Source organism: Tauraco erythrolophus, unplaced genomic scaffold, assembly GCF_009769465.1.
Source record: "Tauraco erythrolophus isolate bTauEry1 unplaced genomic scaffold, bTauEry1.pri scaffold_56_arrow_ctg1, whole genome shotgun sequence".
Lineage (NCBI taxonomy): Eukaryota > Metazoa > Chordata > Aves > Musophagiformes > Musophagidae > Tauraco > Tauraco erythrolophus.
In genome coordinates, this window is record NW_028238624.1 from 292,416 (window position 1) to 308,307 (window position 15,892).

Sequence of the window (15,892 nt, forward strand, 5' to 3'; positions counted from 1 at the left end):
CAAGACATAGCCTTGACCATAAATATAGTGGGATGCCATGGAAAGGACTCACACTGGAGCAGGGGAAAAGTGAGAGGAAGGAGTGGCAGAGATGTTCTGTACTGACTGTTCACCATCCCTCTCTGCATGTCCTGGGATTAAGTGGGTAGAAGAGTTGGGAATAAAGGAGTAATTTGAGCCTGGAAAAAAGTAATGCAGTGGGGGAATGGTCTTGAATACTTTTGTTATAGTTTCTCTCAATTTAATTCTTTTTTTAATTGGTAATAAATGAAATTGATCATTCCCAAGTCAACTCTTCTTTGCCCATGACAGTAACTAGTAGATGATCTCCTTTTCTTTATCCTGATCCATGAGTATTTCTGGTTTATTTTCACCCAGTGCTCTGTTGAGTCAGGGGAGTGAGTGAGCAGCTGGGTGGGTGTCCGGCTGCTGGCCAAGTTTAACCCACCACAGGACCGCATCAGGACTGCTGTGTCCAGTCTGGGGCTCCCCAGCACCAGAAAGATCCTGACAGATTGGAGCAAGTTCTGCAGAGGCCAGAAGGATGGTTGTGGCCTGGAGCCCATCGTGGACAAAGGGAGGCTGAGAGAGGTGAGTTTTTGAGAAATCCCTCAGAGTCAAACACTGGAGTGAGGACTCAGGCCAGTTGGTGGGATCTCAGTCAGTGGAGATTTTCAAACTTGTCTGACAAGCACCTGATCCAGCTGGAGCTGTCTGAGAACGGGCTTGGCTGAGAGACCAGATGGACCAAGAGCTCCAGGACGTGATACATAGTGAGGGTCAGTAGGAAATTAGTTCCCTTTTAATTAGTAATTGTGGTGGAGTTGGGTATAACAGAGCTGTGGAGAAGGAGGGGGGTGACCATGCAGAAGAGATGCCTCCTCAGGGCTGGATGTATGACCAGAGATGGAAATGGCTGGTGTGTTGGGCGGTCAGGGAAAATCAGCCCGGGACAGGTTCCCTGGGTTGTCCAGGAAAAAAGGCACAGACTGAGCCCCTCTCTTCTGCATCTTTTGTGCTTTGCTTCTTCCACCATGACACTTGGCTCTGCATCACGTGCACCCTTCTGTGTGTCCCCATCTGCCCACTCCACAGCTTAGCTCTACACTGGCATTTTTTCTTGCCCAGGCACATCCCAACCCAGCCCAGCCCCTCTCCAGCATCCCTAGTTCTCTTCCCCTCTTCCCAGTGCAAGGGCCCAGTCTGGGCTGGTCCCATGACAGTGCCCACTTCACTGGTGGGTGCTGCAGAGCTCTGGGCACTCTTCCCCACAGTCACAGCCCCTCTGAAGGGCACCGCAGCTGCTGGGGGGCAGTGAGGGGCAGTCAGGCTCCCCATCCGTCTCAAGGCTTGAGCTGACCCCAAAGGCACGAGGACACAGAGCCCAGTCACTCTCTGACTCTCCTGTGCTCATATTGTAGGTGATCCCCAACCCTGACTGAATTTGGCCACTCCTTTGCTGCCACCAGCCCCGCACCCCAGGACAGCACGACAGTCCTGGACCTGGAGCTCCTCAGCCAGCTCCTGCATCTCTCCAGTCCCCCTTCCCTGTGCCAGCTGGGTTCCACTGCCTCTGCTGGCATCGGTTAATCACCCAGTGTTGCTAAAATTCAACCTTTGATCTACCTCATATCATTATCTTTATAATAAATCTTTAATTGCTGGTGGATTGTAACCATGTTAAAACATTCCATCTGTGACTCAGAGTCCTTGTTTCCCTGTGAATATCTGGAATTAACAATTTCCTTTTGCGTGGTGCCACCTGGCCAATCTCTCACTTTGTGGAGCTGCAGTCACACCCCAGGCACATGCGGTCCGTGGAGATCCCCCGGAATATCCAGGTAGCTACAGATTCCCCTCCTGGAAGATTTCTTCTGCCCTGTCACATGTGGGAAAGAACTGGGTATGTACCTCAGTGACCATCTACCATCTCCACTGTCACCAGGCACCAACAGGCGAATCCTAAACCCGATTCTCCGGCTGGTCACAACACAGCAATGAGCTTTTTGCTCTTGAAACCACAGATCAATGGACCCTTTTGAGGTGCAGTGTGTTGGACCTCTTCCTGACACAAGGTTTGGAAAACAGCCCAAACATCAGGCAGCGCACAGGGAAGATCCTTTTTATTAGAGAGACACTATGAAACAGTCGTAACAGAGTTTTATATGGGATCCAGGTGAGACAGAGCTCAGTTCATGCTCCAGATGGAGTATGGGAAATCCAATCATTGGTCTACGAACATAAAACTCCAAATAGCCATAACAATAATGATAATAACACAAAGCATGGGCCTGTCTTGGAGTCATTTGTGGAGAAAGCCTGGAAGTTTATCAGTATTGAAAGATGTCCATGAAATCACTTTCCTCAGGGCAACTTTGAGCTCCTGGTTCCTCATGCTATAGATGAGGGGGTTCACTGCTGGAGGCACCACCGAGTACAGCACTGACAGCAGCAGATTCATTGATGGGGAGGAGATAGAGGGGGGCTTCAAGTGGGCAAACATGGCAGTGCTGACATACATGGAGACCACGGCCAGGTGAGGGAGGCACGTGGAAAAGGCTTTGTGCCGTCCCTGCTCAGAGGGGATCCTCAGCACGGCCCTCAAGATCTGCACATAGGACACCACTATGAACACGAAACACCCAAATCCTAAACAGGCACTAACCACAAGAAGCCCAACTTCCCTGAGGTAGGAGTGTGAGCAGGAGAGCTTGAGGATCTGGGGGATTTCACAGAAGAACTGGTCCAGGGCATTGCCGTGGCAGAGGGGTAGTGAAAATGTATTGGCCGTGTGCAGCACAGAATTGAGAAACCCGGTGTCCCAGGCAGCTGCTGCCATGTGGACACAAGCTCTGCTGCCCAGGAGGGTCTCGTAATGCAGGGGTTTGCAGATGGCAATGTAGCGGTCATAGGACATTACAGTAAGGAGACAAGACTCTGTTGATATCAAGAAGAGAAAAAAAATAATCTGAGCAGCACATCCTGAGTAGGAGATGTCCCTGATGTCCCACAGGGAATTGACCATAGATTTTGGCACAGTGGTGGAGATGAAGCCCAGGTCAAGAAGGGAGAGGTTGAGGAGGAAGAAGTACATGGGGGTGTGGAGATGGTGGTCACAGGCTATGGTGGTGATGATGAGGCCATTTCCCAGGAGAGCAGCCAGGTAGATGCCCAGGAAGAGCCAGAAGTTCAAGAGCTGCAGCTCCCATGTGTCTGCGAATTCCAGGAGGAGAAACTCAGTGATGGAGCTGCCGTTGGACATTTTCTTCCTCTGGACATTGGGACCTGTTGAAAGGGGAAAAGACAGTGACAAGTTATGGGAGACTTCTCTAAGCAAAATCAGAGCCATTTCTAACACATCCTCCCCCTGCTCCATACCTCACCTTTTCCTCTTCCAGGAGACCTTCCTTCACCTCCATCAGTGGAGCTCTGATTGGTGCTGGCTGAATGTGCCATGAGGAGCAGGGTCTCTGTTTTTTTCTGGCTGCCAAGGAGTCAGCCCTGCTCTGCAGCAGTGGGTTCATGGGAATGGTGGGGTCAGGGAACACTCCTGGTGTTTGACTTTGTCAGATGAAACCTCTCTTAATGCAGAAGTGCCTGTCAGCATCTGCATGCCCAGTGCTGAGGAACCAGGATGGCAGGAGGTAGTTTGAGAGGTTTGGGGTTTTGACAGCTCCCCCATCTGCCCTGGGGAGTGTTCTTGGATGTCAGAAACCCTCAGCATCGCTGCTGCACTCAGTAGAAGAGAGTGAGTCCTGCCAGGCAAGAGGCTTGGCTGTGGCTCAGTGCAGAGGGAGGGGAGCTGGTCTGTCCCTCCGTCTTGTTCCGAGCTGCCCTGGGCTTGCACCTTGCTTAGGTGGAGAGCGGTCAAACACCCAAGTGACCCTGAAATCAACCAGGCACTGCTGAGAGCAGAGTGATCCAGTGGAAACCACTAAATGTCTCACCTCTTCTCAAGGACTCAGCACCCCATATCCAGACACTCATGTCTCATTTCACACACCAAAAAGCATTTCCTCATTCATAGAGTCTTTATCTTCTCCATGGGACTTTCAGGAAAAAACAGATACACTATGGGGAAGGTTTGCACCCTTGAGGGCAGCTCAAAGCTTGAAAGAAAACCCCAAATAGACCACCAAGTGCCTTAAACATGTCATATCAGTAAGAGTCAGATCATACTGTGGCTCGACAGACTGCATTGACCAGACCTCCACAGATCAGAGGAAAGCTGGGACACTTGTTTCCATGGACACACCTGCATGAATGGACCCACAAGATCAGTGTGTGACTCTGCAGCTGAAACTCCATCTGCCCAGAGAGCCTGAGAGCAAGGACGAAATAACAGTAAGACAGACAAGTGGAGAAAGAGGAAAATAGCAGTGAGGGTGAGGCTGAGGCTGAGAGAGGCCAGGGCAGAGGCAGCCAGGCACTGGGCACAGCGTTACCCTGACCAGCTGGTCACGCCACCTCCCAGACACCACCATGGCCGGGCAGTTGCTCTCAGCCCCTGTGCTCTGCAGAGGGACCTGGGCACGTGGCTGGAGAGCTGCAGCACGGCTCTGCTGGAGCTCTGGCTGCTGAGGAGGTGCTTCGAGCCTTGGACCCCACCGCCCTCAGGGCAGAGGCTTTGCTGGGTGGGAGAGGAGGCAAGGGGGGCTTGCTCAGAGGAAAGGGTCTTCCTTCGAGGGGATCCTGCATAGTTTTCTGAATTCTCCCTCCCAAAACATTTCTGGGTTGAATTTCTTCTCATTCCTTGGTCGTACTTCTGCTGCCGGCAGATTTTCCTCCTGGGAGGTGTTTTCCTGTCCCATGTCTTCTCCCTGTCAGCACCCACAGCCCCCATCCCAACCGCTGTGCACTCACCGTGGACCTACAGAAACTGCCTGTTTGCAGGGCACAGGCTGGGCACATGTTCCTGTGTGCAGGTGGGACAGGGCAGGCCAGACCAACCCTGATGAGTCCAGCAAAGGTGATGCTGGTGCTGCCCATAGGCAGAGCAGTGACTGAAGGCACTTTCACAACTTGTCTCAGACCTCCTGATATCTCCAAGTTACAGCTCAGAACTCTCAGTGACTTGTTCAAGCACAAGAGCTCCTTTTCCATCTCTCCCCCCAGATTCCCCACGAGGAGGAACCTGAAAGCACAGACTCAGGAAATCTCCTTATCTCTATCCTAATCCTTGCTTTGACCTTCTCCTTGAGAAGTCCCCACAGAAATGTGAGCTGGAGCTGTGAGCAGCTCTGACCCACACAACACCCTTTTGACAGCAGAAGGACCCTCTCCTCCCAGGAGCTGCTCCTTCCACCCACACTTGTCCCCACAGCGCCGTGGGGAGCTCCCCGGGCAGCTGAGTGCTGACCCTGGCAGGCGGCAGCGTCCCTGCCCCAGCACATGATTGCCTGAAATAGAAGGACCTCCTTGGAAGAACAGCCCTGGGCACCCCTGGCTGCACATTCAGCTTCACAGCCCTGCAGCCATCCCTGGGAGAAGGTAGTCATCATGTCCTGTCCATTTCATGATGCTGTAGGGTTACCCTGCTCCACAGGTTTTCCTTCTCCCCTACACTAAAGACATGAGAGTTGTACTTACAGGCTGTGGGTTGTGTCAGCTTTTGGAGATCCCTCCAGCACCTGCAGATTCAATGCCCTAAAGCCTCAGACTTACTGAGTCAAGGTCGGTGAAGATTTCTCCAACAGTCAGCTCCCAGCATCCTCCCTCTCACAACTCCCTTTAAGCTCTCTCACCCTCGCAGGTCTCCCCTGGGTGCCTGCAGGCAGTGTCCCCAGCCCTGCTCCTGGGCACAGCCATCTCTCTGCAGTGCTGCCTGCTTGCCATGAGCCCCCTCCATCCCAGGAGCCCGGCCCAGCTCAGCAGCAGAGGACCAGCCCAGGGCGTCACTGTCTCTGCCCCCTCTGGGCTCCCTCCAGGTGTCCCTGGGGCTCCAGGGGAACATACTCTGAAACAGACTGAAGAAATCGCTGATGTTCCCTCCCTCAGCGTGGCACAGACACTCATTTCCAGCAGTGTCATTTCTCCTATTGGTAAAAGAGTTGGGCATGAGAATTAACTTTCCTTACCCAATCATTTGGCAGCACAACAGGAAAGTGACAGGGAAGGATCAAAGTTCTCCAAGCTGGGGAAATGGCTTCAGTTTAGTGAATTTAGGCATTTTAGTCTGTGTTGGTAGTTGTAGGGCAAAAAAGACATTCTGCTGACTTTTGTCCATGCCGTGTCTCTGCTCTGATGCCAAGCTTTTGCACACAGTGAGTTTGGGAAACGAGATTTCCTTACGGGAAGTGTGAGCCTGGTGCCACAGCTGGGCTGCTTCAGCCCAAATGTGCAGCAATGTCTTCAGCCAGGGGCATAGATAGGATGAGCTGCAGCTCTTGCTGTTGGAGACAGAGCTGTGACACTGGTGCAATCAACTGCCAAGACACAGTGGCAGAGCTCAGCACAGCTGCTGTTCAAGGGCAGCATCCTCCAAGCCCAGCAGTGCTCCAGACCGAAGGAGTATCAGACTCCAGACTGAGGATTTAACTATTTGGCTATAAAAGTGGTGTGAGGAACAAAATCTAAGGTTCTTTAATCACAGGCTGACCTTCTCAAGGCCCAGCCTTCTAGCCAGGGATGGGGCGGATTTGTCTCCATGGGGGAAAAGGCTACTTGCTGCAGAACTAGCTGGGATCATCAATAGGGCTTCAAACTAGACGTGAAGGGGGTGGGGAGCGTTGCCAGACTTGGAGGAATAACAGCCGAGGACGGCCCTCCAGTGTCTGACGAGAGGAGTGTAGGCAGGTACCTTCGGCCTGTCGCCTCAGTGATAGTAGGGGGTGATATGTGTAGTCAGGAGCAACACACAAGTTGCATTGAGGTAAAGGAAAGTCTAAAAATAAAGGCTTAGGAACTAAAGCTACCCCCCCTAGGGGTGCATTGGGGTCGAGAGCCCAACTTACGTGCTTCTATACGAACGCACGCAGTATGGGCAATAAACAAGAGGAACTGGAAGCCCTTGTTAACCGGGGAAACTATGACATAGTTGCCATCACAGAAACATGGTGGGATGACTCGTATGATTGGAGCGCTACCATGGATGGCTACAAGCTCTTCAGGAGGGACAGGAGAGGTGGCGGGGTTGCCCTTTATGTAAGGGAAGGTCTAGAATGCTTAGAGTTTAATGTTGGGAATGACTTGGTGGAGTGTCTGTGGGTGAAAATCAAAGGGGAGCCTATGAAGGCGGATACTGTAGTGGGAATCTGCTACAGGCCACCCTATCAGGACAGTGAGACTGATGAACTATTCTTTAAACAACTGGGGGAAGTCTCGCGCTCACTAGCCCTTGTCCTTGTGGGTGACTTTAAACTACCGGATGTCTGCTGGAAGTATAACATGGCAGTCAGGAAACAGTCTAGGCGATTCCTGCAGTGTGTGGAGGACAACTTCCTATCACAACTGGTCAGTGAACTGACTAGAGAAGGTGCTCCCCTAGAACTGCTGTTTGTGAACAGAGAAGGTCTCGTGGGAGATGTGAAGGTTGGAGGACGCCTGGGGCATAGTGACCACGAGATAATAGAATTCTCAATTCTAGGGGAGGTTAGGAGGGGGAGCACTAAAATGGCCAAACTGGACTTTGGGAGAGCTGACTTTGGGCTGTTTAGAAGTCTGGTTGATAGAGTACAGTGGGAGACAGCTCTCAAGGGTAAGGGGGCGCAGGAGGGCTGGTTACTACTCAAAAAGGAAATTCTGGAGGCACAGGAGCGAGCTGTCCCTGTGTGCCGGAAATCGAGCTGCCGGAGTGGAAAACCAGCTTGGATGACAAAGGAGATTTGGGAACACCTCAAAAGAAAAAGGGATGTCTATAAGTTTTGGAAGAATGGGCAGGTGTCCAGGTAGGACTAGAGGGAGGAAGTTAGGGCATGTAGGGAGAAAATCAGGGGGGCAAAAGCCCAACTGGAACTTAGACTAGCCTGCTCCATAAAGGACAACAAAAAGTCCTTCTATAAATACATTAATAACAAAAGGAGGGCTAAAGATCACCTTCAGCCCCTACTGGCCACAGGGGGTACATTAGTCACTAGGGATGAGGACAAGGCTGAGGTCCTTAATGCCTTCTTTGCCTCAGTCTTTAATAATAAGGTTAGTAGTTCCCAGGTGAGCTGGCCTATGGTGTCTGAGAGCAGATCGAAGCTCCTGTGATCCAAGAGGAACGGGTCAAGGATCTGCTTCGCCAGCTGGATGCCCACAAGTCTATGGAGCCTGATGGTATCCACCCAAGAGTCCTGAGAGAGCTGGCAGATGTCATTGCCAAACCCCTGTCTTGGCTCACTGGGGAAGTTCCACTGGACTGGAGGCTGGCGGATGTTACCCCCATTTACAAAAAAGGGCGGAAGGAGGATCTGGGGAACTACAGGCCTGTCAGTCTGACATCGGTGACGGGCAAAGTCATGGAACAGGTTATCTTGAGTGCTATGAATGAGCACATACAGGTTAACCAGGTGATCAGGCCCAGTCAACATGGGTTTATGAAAGGCAGGTCTTGCCAATCAAACCTGATCACCTTCTATGATGAGGGTGACCCACCTGGTTGACGAGGGAAGGGCTGTGGATGTAGTTTTCCTTGACCTCAGTAAAGCCTTTGATACAGTCTCTCATAGTGTTCTGGTTGAGAAACTGGTAACTGCTGGCCTGGATAGGCACACCCTCCTTTGGGTTAAAAACTGGCTGGATGGCTGGGCCCAAAGAGTGGTGATAAATGGGGCTAAATCCGGCTGGAAGCCGGTCACCAGAGGGGTTCCCCAGGGCTCAGTGCTGGGTCCGGTTCTGTTTAACATCTTTATCAATGACCTGGATGAGGGGATTGAATATGCCCTCAGTAAGTTTGCGGATGACACCAAGCTGGGAGGCTGTGTCGATCTGCTCGAGGGTAGGGAGGCCCTTCAGAGGGATTTGAACAGGCTGGATCGTTGGGCTGAGGCCAATGGCATGAGCTTTAATAAGGCCAAGTGCAGAGTCCTTCACTTGGGGTATAAAAACCCCAAGCATCGCTATAGGCTCGGGGAAGAGTGGCTGGAGAGCTGCCTGGCGGAGAAGGACCTGGGGGTGTTGGTTGACTACCGGCTTGATATGAGCCAGCAGTGTGCCCAGGTGGCCAAAAAGGCCAATGGGATACTGGCGTGTATCAAGAATAGTGTGACCAGCAGGAACAGGGAAGTGATCCTGCCCCTGTACTTGGCACTGGTGAGGCTGCACCTGGAATATTGTGTCCAGTTTTGGACCCCTCGCTTTAAGAGAGATATTGAGCTCCTGGAGCGGGTCCAGAGAAGGGCGACTAAACTGGTCAAGGGGCTGGAAAATAAAACTTATGAGGAGCGGCTGAGGGAGTTGGGGCTGTTTAGCCTGGAGAAGAGGATGCTGAGGGGAGACCTGATTACAGCCTACAAATACTTGAGAAGGGATGGTGGGGAGGTGGGGGAAGGGCTCTTTACATTAGTGATGGGTGATAGAACAAGAGGAAATGGATATAAGCTTAGTCAGGGGAGATTCAGGTTGGATGTTAGGAAGTATTTCTTCTCTGAAAGGGTTGTCTACCACTGGAATAGGCTGCCCAGGGAGGTGGTTGAGTCCCCATCCCTGGATGTGTTTAAGAATAGGGTGGATGAACTGCTTAGGGATACGGTTTAATGGGGGATTAGGGACAGTTGGACTGGATAATCTCTAAGGTCTTTTCCAACCTAGAAATCTATGAAATCTATGAAATCCTTGTACCCGACCCGCCTGCCCACCCTGGGCAGCCCGCTAAGTCAGAGGGTGTTCGCCTGATCTGTTCAGGGACCCCACGGGCAGTGCAATGGGCCAAATCCCTTATACCCTCTGTGTCAATTATGAAGATTCTGGAAATTTATATTTATATGTATATACATAAAACAAATTTTATTACATATGCTCGTGACAGGATACAGATTCAAAGACAGCCGGTGATAGGGACTGGCTGCGAAAACAGATTTGATTTGAAGTAATGTAAAACCAGAACTGATCAGTGATAACACTAAATAGCTGCAAGGTGTTAGTAAGTAAATGCGCACAACACAGAGCTCTTACCCAATAGGCGTCCCTATGGAGGGGAGAAGAGAGATCCAACCCGTTGACTGATCCCAGACGTTTTGATGGAGGTCTTCTCTCTGACATCCCCCTTCTCTTTAGCCATTTTATACTATTTCTTTACTTTCAGGTGGAGCTTGAGTGACTTTAGTCATACATACTTTTGCACATCCTGGAGGTGGGTAGCTTTTGAGGTGGAGGTGTGTTTTGGTGTTATAATGACTTTATAATGAGCAAAGTTCAGCTTCAGAACACGATTTCACCATCTTCCTTGATATCAAATATGTGGTTATCTTCACCGGACATTCTTTATCCATGATAACAGGGATGAGCCACAGTACCTCTGTACCACTCTGTTCCCCACATCACGGATATTGCACATTCCGTTTGACTAGATGCAGGCCTTGTCCATTCCAAGTGCGTTCTGTTCCTGGGGGCAGCAACTGTGTCTCATCTCAAGGCTGCTCTAATATTACAGCTCATGTTAAGAGGTAAGCTGAACTTTGGGGGACAATATTCTCCCATTCCACCCCCACCCCCCCCCACCCAGTTTGTGTTATTTTTCCACAGATGGAACTACCACAAGGGTTCCAAACAGCCCAACGTTATTTGGTCATGTATTGGCAAAAGAATTGGAACAGTGGCACAATAATAATGGGCACATAACCTGGTTGCAGTATGGTGATGATTTATTAATTGACTCGAGTAACATCAGTGAATGTCGAGAAGCTACAAGAAGATTGTTAAACTTTCTAGGACTTACAGGATATCGTGTTTCCAAGAAAAAGGCCCAAATAGCAAAAGACAGAGTCCGATACCTGGGATTTGAAATCATGCAAGACCAGAGGAAACTGAGTGCAGAACAGAAAGAGGCAATTCGCAGAATTTCTGTACCCACATCAAAAAAACAGCAGAGAGAATTTGCGGGTATGGCTCGACGGTGTCGGCTGTGGATCCCGAATTTGGGACTGACTGTTAAACCACTATATGCTGCCAGCAAGGGTCCAGTAAAACTGTTGGAATGGACTGCTGAGTGCCATAAAGGTTTGATGAAATCAAGAAAAGACTTATGGAAGCTCCTGCATTAGGACTTTCAAATTTGGAAAAGCCCTTTCAGCTGTATGTGCACGAGAGACAACAAGTGGCTTTAGGAGTCCTAACCCAAATCCTGGGAAGCTGGAAGAGACGTGTGGATTATTTCTCTAAACAGTGTAACTGTGCTTGTACCTCATGCTGTCATCTCTCTCTAACCAGAGACATCACTGGATTTCCACTCTTCTGCATACCTGGTCAGGGAGTAATGTGCTTGGTGGTGCTTCTGAAAGAGGACGGCAGCATGAGACGGGAGGTACTAAGAGCTGTGGAGCAGGGCGCTGGGGCTCAGAACTAGGTCCGGGGCTCCCAGCACGAAGTGCCAGTGGCTGCTCACCACAGTGATGTGAGATATGTTACCAGGTTACCAGACTGATGACAAAGTCAGGTCACAAAGACCTGGCTAAGCATTTAAATTTAAGAAATGAGGAGCCTCATCCTTTTCTACCAGAACCTTGGTAATTTCACCATGTCAGTGTTAACTCCTTGCAAAATTTCTGTCCATTAGCTGAACTTTACTCACTTTAATAGGAAAAACTTCCATCACTGAAGCAACCCGCCTCCTGAAGAAGACCCTCATGCACGCAGCATGAACAATGTTGCAGACACTGAGCCCAGCAAGAGGACAAAGCCAGTTGTATTCCAAAGATCAGCCCTCGCCTTGTCCGTGGTGAATGACTAGGGCTGGAAATGGCTGGTATGGAGAAGTAGGACTGTGGGTGACCGTGGTGTAAGGGCTGACGCACGGGGTGGAGGAGGCTGTCTCAAGGACATGTGCTGGGCACAGAGACTGAAGGACAGCAGCAAACTCATAAGGCTGCTGAGTCAGGCTTCCTCCAGCGCCAGCCCTGACGCAGGGTCCCAGCCTCCCTTTGGACTCTACCCTTGAGGATGGACAATGACACTAAGAGATGGGTAGTTGTGAACACCAATCCTTCTTCATCCACTTCCCCGGCTGGTGGAACACCAGGACAGAAAGGACTTGCTCTGCACCACGAGCATGCTTTAGGGTACCACAGTCTGGGCATTGCCTTGGATTAGCTGGATCCTGGCATTTTTCTCTCTGAGGCAATTTGCAGCCCAGCTCATCTCTGTTCTGATCTTTCCCTCACCCCTCCCTGATCTACCTGGCCGTTCCTGGGCCCCTCTCCATTATCTCCGCAGAGCCCGGATCTACCAAGGCTGCTCTGCAGAGTGATCTGGCTGTGGTGCTGGGGGACTCCACACTGGCCTTGGTGGTCAGGCTGGGAAGAAGCTCCAGCTGGATGGGGATGACGGCTACTCATCTCCCCAGTGCACTGGGGAGATGCCATTTTATGACAGAGATGCTGTGGGGGAGCCAGCTCTGCCCCAGTGTTAGACACAGCCTTACACAAGCTCCAGGTGAGATAGAGCAGGTTCATGCGTCTGGACGAGTGAGACAAACTCAAACGTTTCTCTGGGAACACAAGAACCACAAGTATCAATGTCGAAGTTCATGATAATGATAATGGTAACAATAAGAACACACCAAAGCACCAGTTTTGGATGGAACGTCCTGGGAGTCATTTGTGGAGGGAGATGGAGAGTTTATCACTATGGCAAAAACTTCCAGGTAAGCCCTTTCCTAATTGCATCCTTGAGCTCCTGGTTCCTCCTGCTGGAGATGAGGGGGTTCACAGCTGGAGGCACCACTGACAACAGAACGGCCACCAGCAGGTGGGGAGGAGATGGAGGAGGGCTCCAGGTGCTGCCAAGCAGGGAGCCCATGGCCAGGTGAGGAGGCACGTGGAAAAGGCTGTGTCACCCCTGCTCAGAGGGGATCCTCAGCACAGCAGGGCAGATTTTCACACCAGACCCAGGAGGGGCCCAAGGTGGTTCTCTGGAGAAGGGTGGTGCAGACTGGAAGCAGATAGAGGCAGGGGAAGGTCTCACGTCGAGCACAAGCACTGAGCTCTGACACTGCTGTTGTGTGACAGACATTTTTTAACACCATAATACCCACATGTGTACAATACGTACATTTCAAGAAAAAAATATACATGAAAGTGACTGTACAAATATGTATGTATTTTTATTGATGATAGATACAATATTTAAAATACAGAGATACCTCGATGCATGTAAATAGATATAAAAGCATTCCTAAAGCCAGAGAAATTAAATATATATGGCCATTATAACAGAGGTATAAAATGGATAAAACCTTCTTTAAAAAGAGCTAATGGAATGAACACTCAGAGTTTAAATGTGAATAAAAACAAAAGTACAAGGATGGGTCGATGTCCCCCACTTTACCAGGCTCCTGGAGGTGACCAGACATGTTTGGAGTGAGGGGGACTTCAAGAGGTAGGGAGAACACAGAGAAGCTGGAACATGCCAGAGGGCTGTTGTCTCCTCCCAGGAGGCCACCAAGGGGCGCTCCGCACTAATCCTCTTAATGTGCGAAGAAGAGCTCAATCCTGTGAACTGATCTAGGAAGCCCCCGAGTCCCAGCCCTGCCCAGCAGGATGGCCATGCAGGGTTACTGGGGCAGACTCTGAGCTTTTCTCTGTGCTGCAAGACACAGGCAATGCTGTCTGTGAACATGGAAAACCAGGACTAAATGCCAGCTTCAGAAGAATACGTGCATGGGAACAATATGGACAAGACTTGAAAGGGATCTCCAAAATGAGCATGTGAACCAGAAGGACCAGGCAATGAACCCGTGAGCTGCACTCTGGATTTTGAAGTGCTAAAGAGGAAGGGTGGTGGTGGGGTACTCCCTTTCCCCATGGTGCTGGAGGATCTCACAGCTACCTGCAAGACCACTGTGGGCTGCAGGCTGGTGCTCTATAGGTTCCCTTGTCCTTAGGTTGATGATGTGATTGAATGTTTCAGAAAGCTCTGGCTGAGTGAGTGAGGGGAGTCAGGAGTGTGCCAGGATTTGTCCAAGTCCACTGAGCCGCACCCGCCAAAGCCAGTATGTGTGTGTATGTCATGTGAAAGGATGTGGAAGGTGGTGGTGGTGAACGAAAGTGTATTGGATGCTGTAGGACCTGAGCAGGATGCAAACAGGACAGACTAAGGGGTGGAGATTGCACTGGGTCTGGCTGGGATGGAGCTAATTTTCTTGTCAGCAGCCCCTGTGGTGCTGTGCTTTGCCGTGGTGGCCAAACCAGCTTTGGTAACACGCCGATGTTGTAGCTATTGCTGAGCAGCCCTTGCACCGCGTCATGGCCGCCTCTGTTTGTCACTGCCCTGGCAGCAAGGAGGTGGGGGGTGGTGAGAGGCTGGGAGGGGACAAAGGCAGGACAGCTGACCCCAACTAACCCAAGGGATGATCCATACCATATGATGTCATGGTCAGCGATAAAACTGAGGGAGTGATGGGGCGCTCTTCAAAGTGTCCTTTGCCCAGTACTGGCTGGGCATTGATACGCTGTTGGGAGTGATTACTCCACTTATTAAACCGTCTTTATTTCGATCCATGAGATTTTTTTTTTGCTTTTGTCCTTCTAGTTCCCTCTCCCAACCCAGAGGTGGGGATTGAGCAAGCGAGTGGGTGGGGGCTGCCCGATGGGGTCATCCACACATTATGTGAGTAAATCAAAAAAGTAGGTTGGTATGTGCTTGTGCCTGAGTAGCTGATAGGGCAGGAGCTGGCACATGGCTTGTGTAGGTGCTTCTGATGTCACCAAAATCACATTTAAACCACGCCCAAATATGGCTTTTCAGAAGAACCATTCTCAGCAGAAATCCATGCGCTGCACACACGTGCGATGATGTAACTCATACACACACAGCAGTGGCTGTAGGAGAAGTGTGATGTCACTGTCACTATAACCCATAAGCACACAGCAGTGGCAGGAGGAGGGCATGAGGTCACACTACCAATGGCACCCCATATGGCTCTGGGGCTCGGTGCAGAGCAGCCATGTGCTGTCACAAGGGCATCATGGAGGACAAGAGCTGCCCAGCCCCTTGTCTGCGAGGCCGAAGGAGCAGCCCCTGCAGCCCTGGCTGGAGCAGTCGGGGTAGGGTGGCTCGGCGGCACCGCAGGAATGTGCCCGGGCATGGTGCCAGGAGAAAACCACAGACTTCCTGCCCGGGCGCGGCGGGGGGAGCACGGCGAGCGCTGCAAGGTGACGTGGGCTGTGGTTTGTGCACCTGCAGGCTGCAGCTCCTGAGCCACCCATGGGGAATAACGGCCCCTCGGTGACAGTCTGAGAGTCAGGGATCTGTCTGAGCCTCTGGTTTGAGTGTCTACTGCCAGGACAGGGATGTGTCCCAGCTCTGGCTCCTATGAGGGACCTTCCGTGGGGCTGTCCAGGGAGGGATGGGTGAGCCAGTGCTCCTGGGATGGGGTTCTGGCCTGGGCTAAGGCCCTTTCCCACCTCTGCTCCCAGCACAGCGGGGTGTGGATCAGGGGCAGGACCTGTTCCCTTCCTGACCCAGACCCCAGTGCAGTCCCAGCCCTGTGGTTCCCATGGCATGAGGATGGCTGGACACTCACCCCTTGGGCTCTTGGATGTGCTCAGCATTGGAGATGTTCAGTGCTCCTGATCCACACGGTGAGGTTCAAGGAGTGAAAGACCCATTTCCCCCACTACAACCAGCCCTGTCCGTGACAGCCTCCCACCACAGTGACGTGACACCTGCGGTGGAGCCATCCCTCATATATGGTCATGAATGGTGCTGGAGAAGTTCATTGGAGGGCTGGGCTGTGTCGGAGGGGAGATAGCTC

General features: G+C 51.3%; 1 protein-coding gene across 1 annotated transcript; it reads right to left on the bottom strand.

Moving 5' to 3' along the window:
* Positions 1–2,302: 2,302 nt before the first annotated feature.
* LOC147525861 (olfactory receptor 14C36-like) lies at positions 2,303–3,349 on the bottom strand. Its single transcript, XM_086630861.1, has one exon. It carries the CDS (start codon positions 3,347–3,349, stop codon positions 2,303–2,305), a length of 1,047 nt encoding a protein of 348 aa, XP_086486987.1.
* Between the last annotated feature and the right edge of the window lie 12,543 nt (positions 3,350–15,892).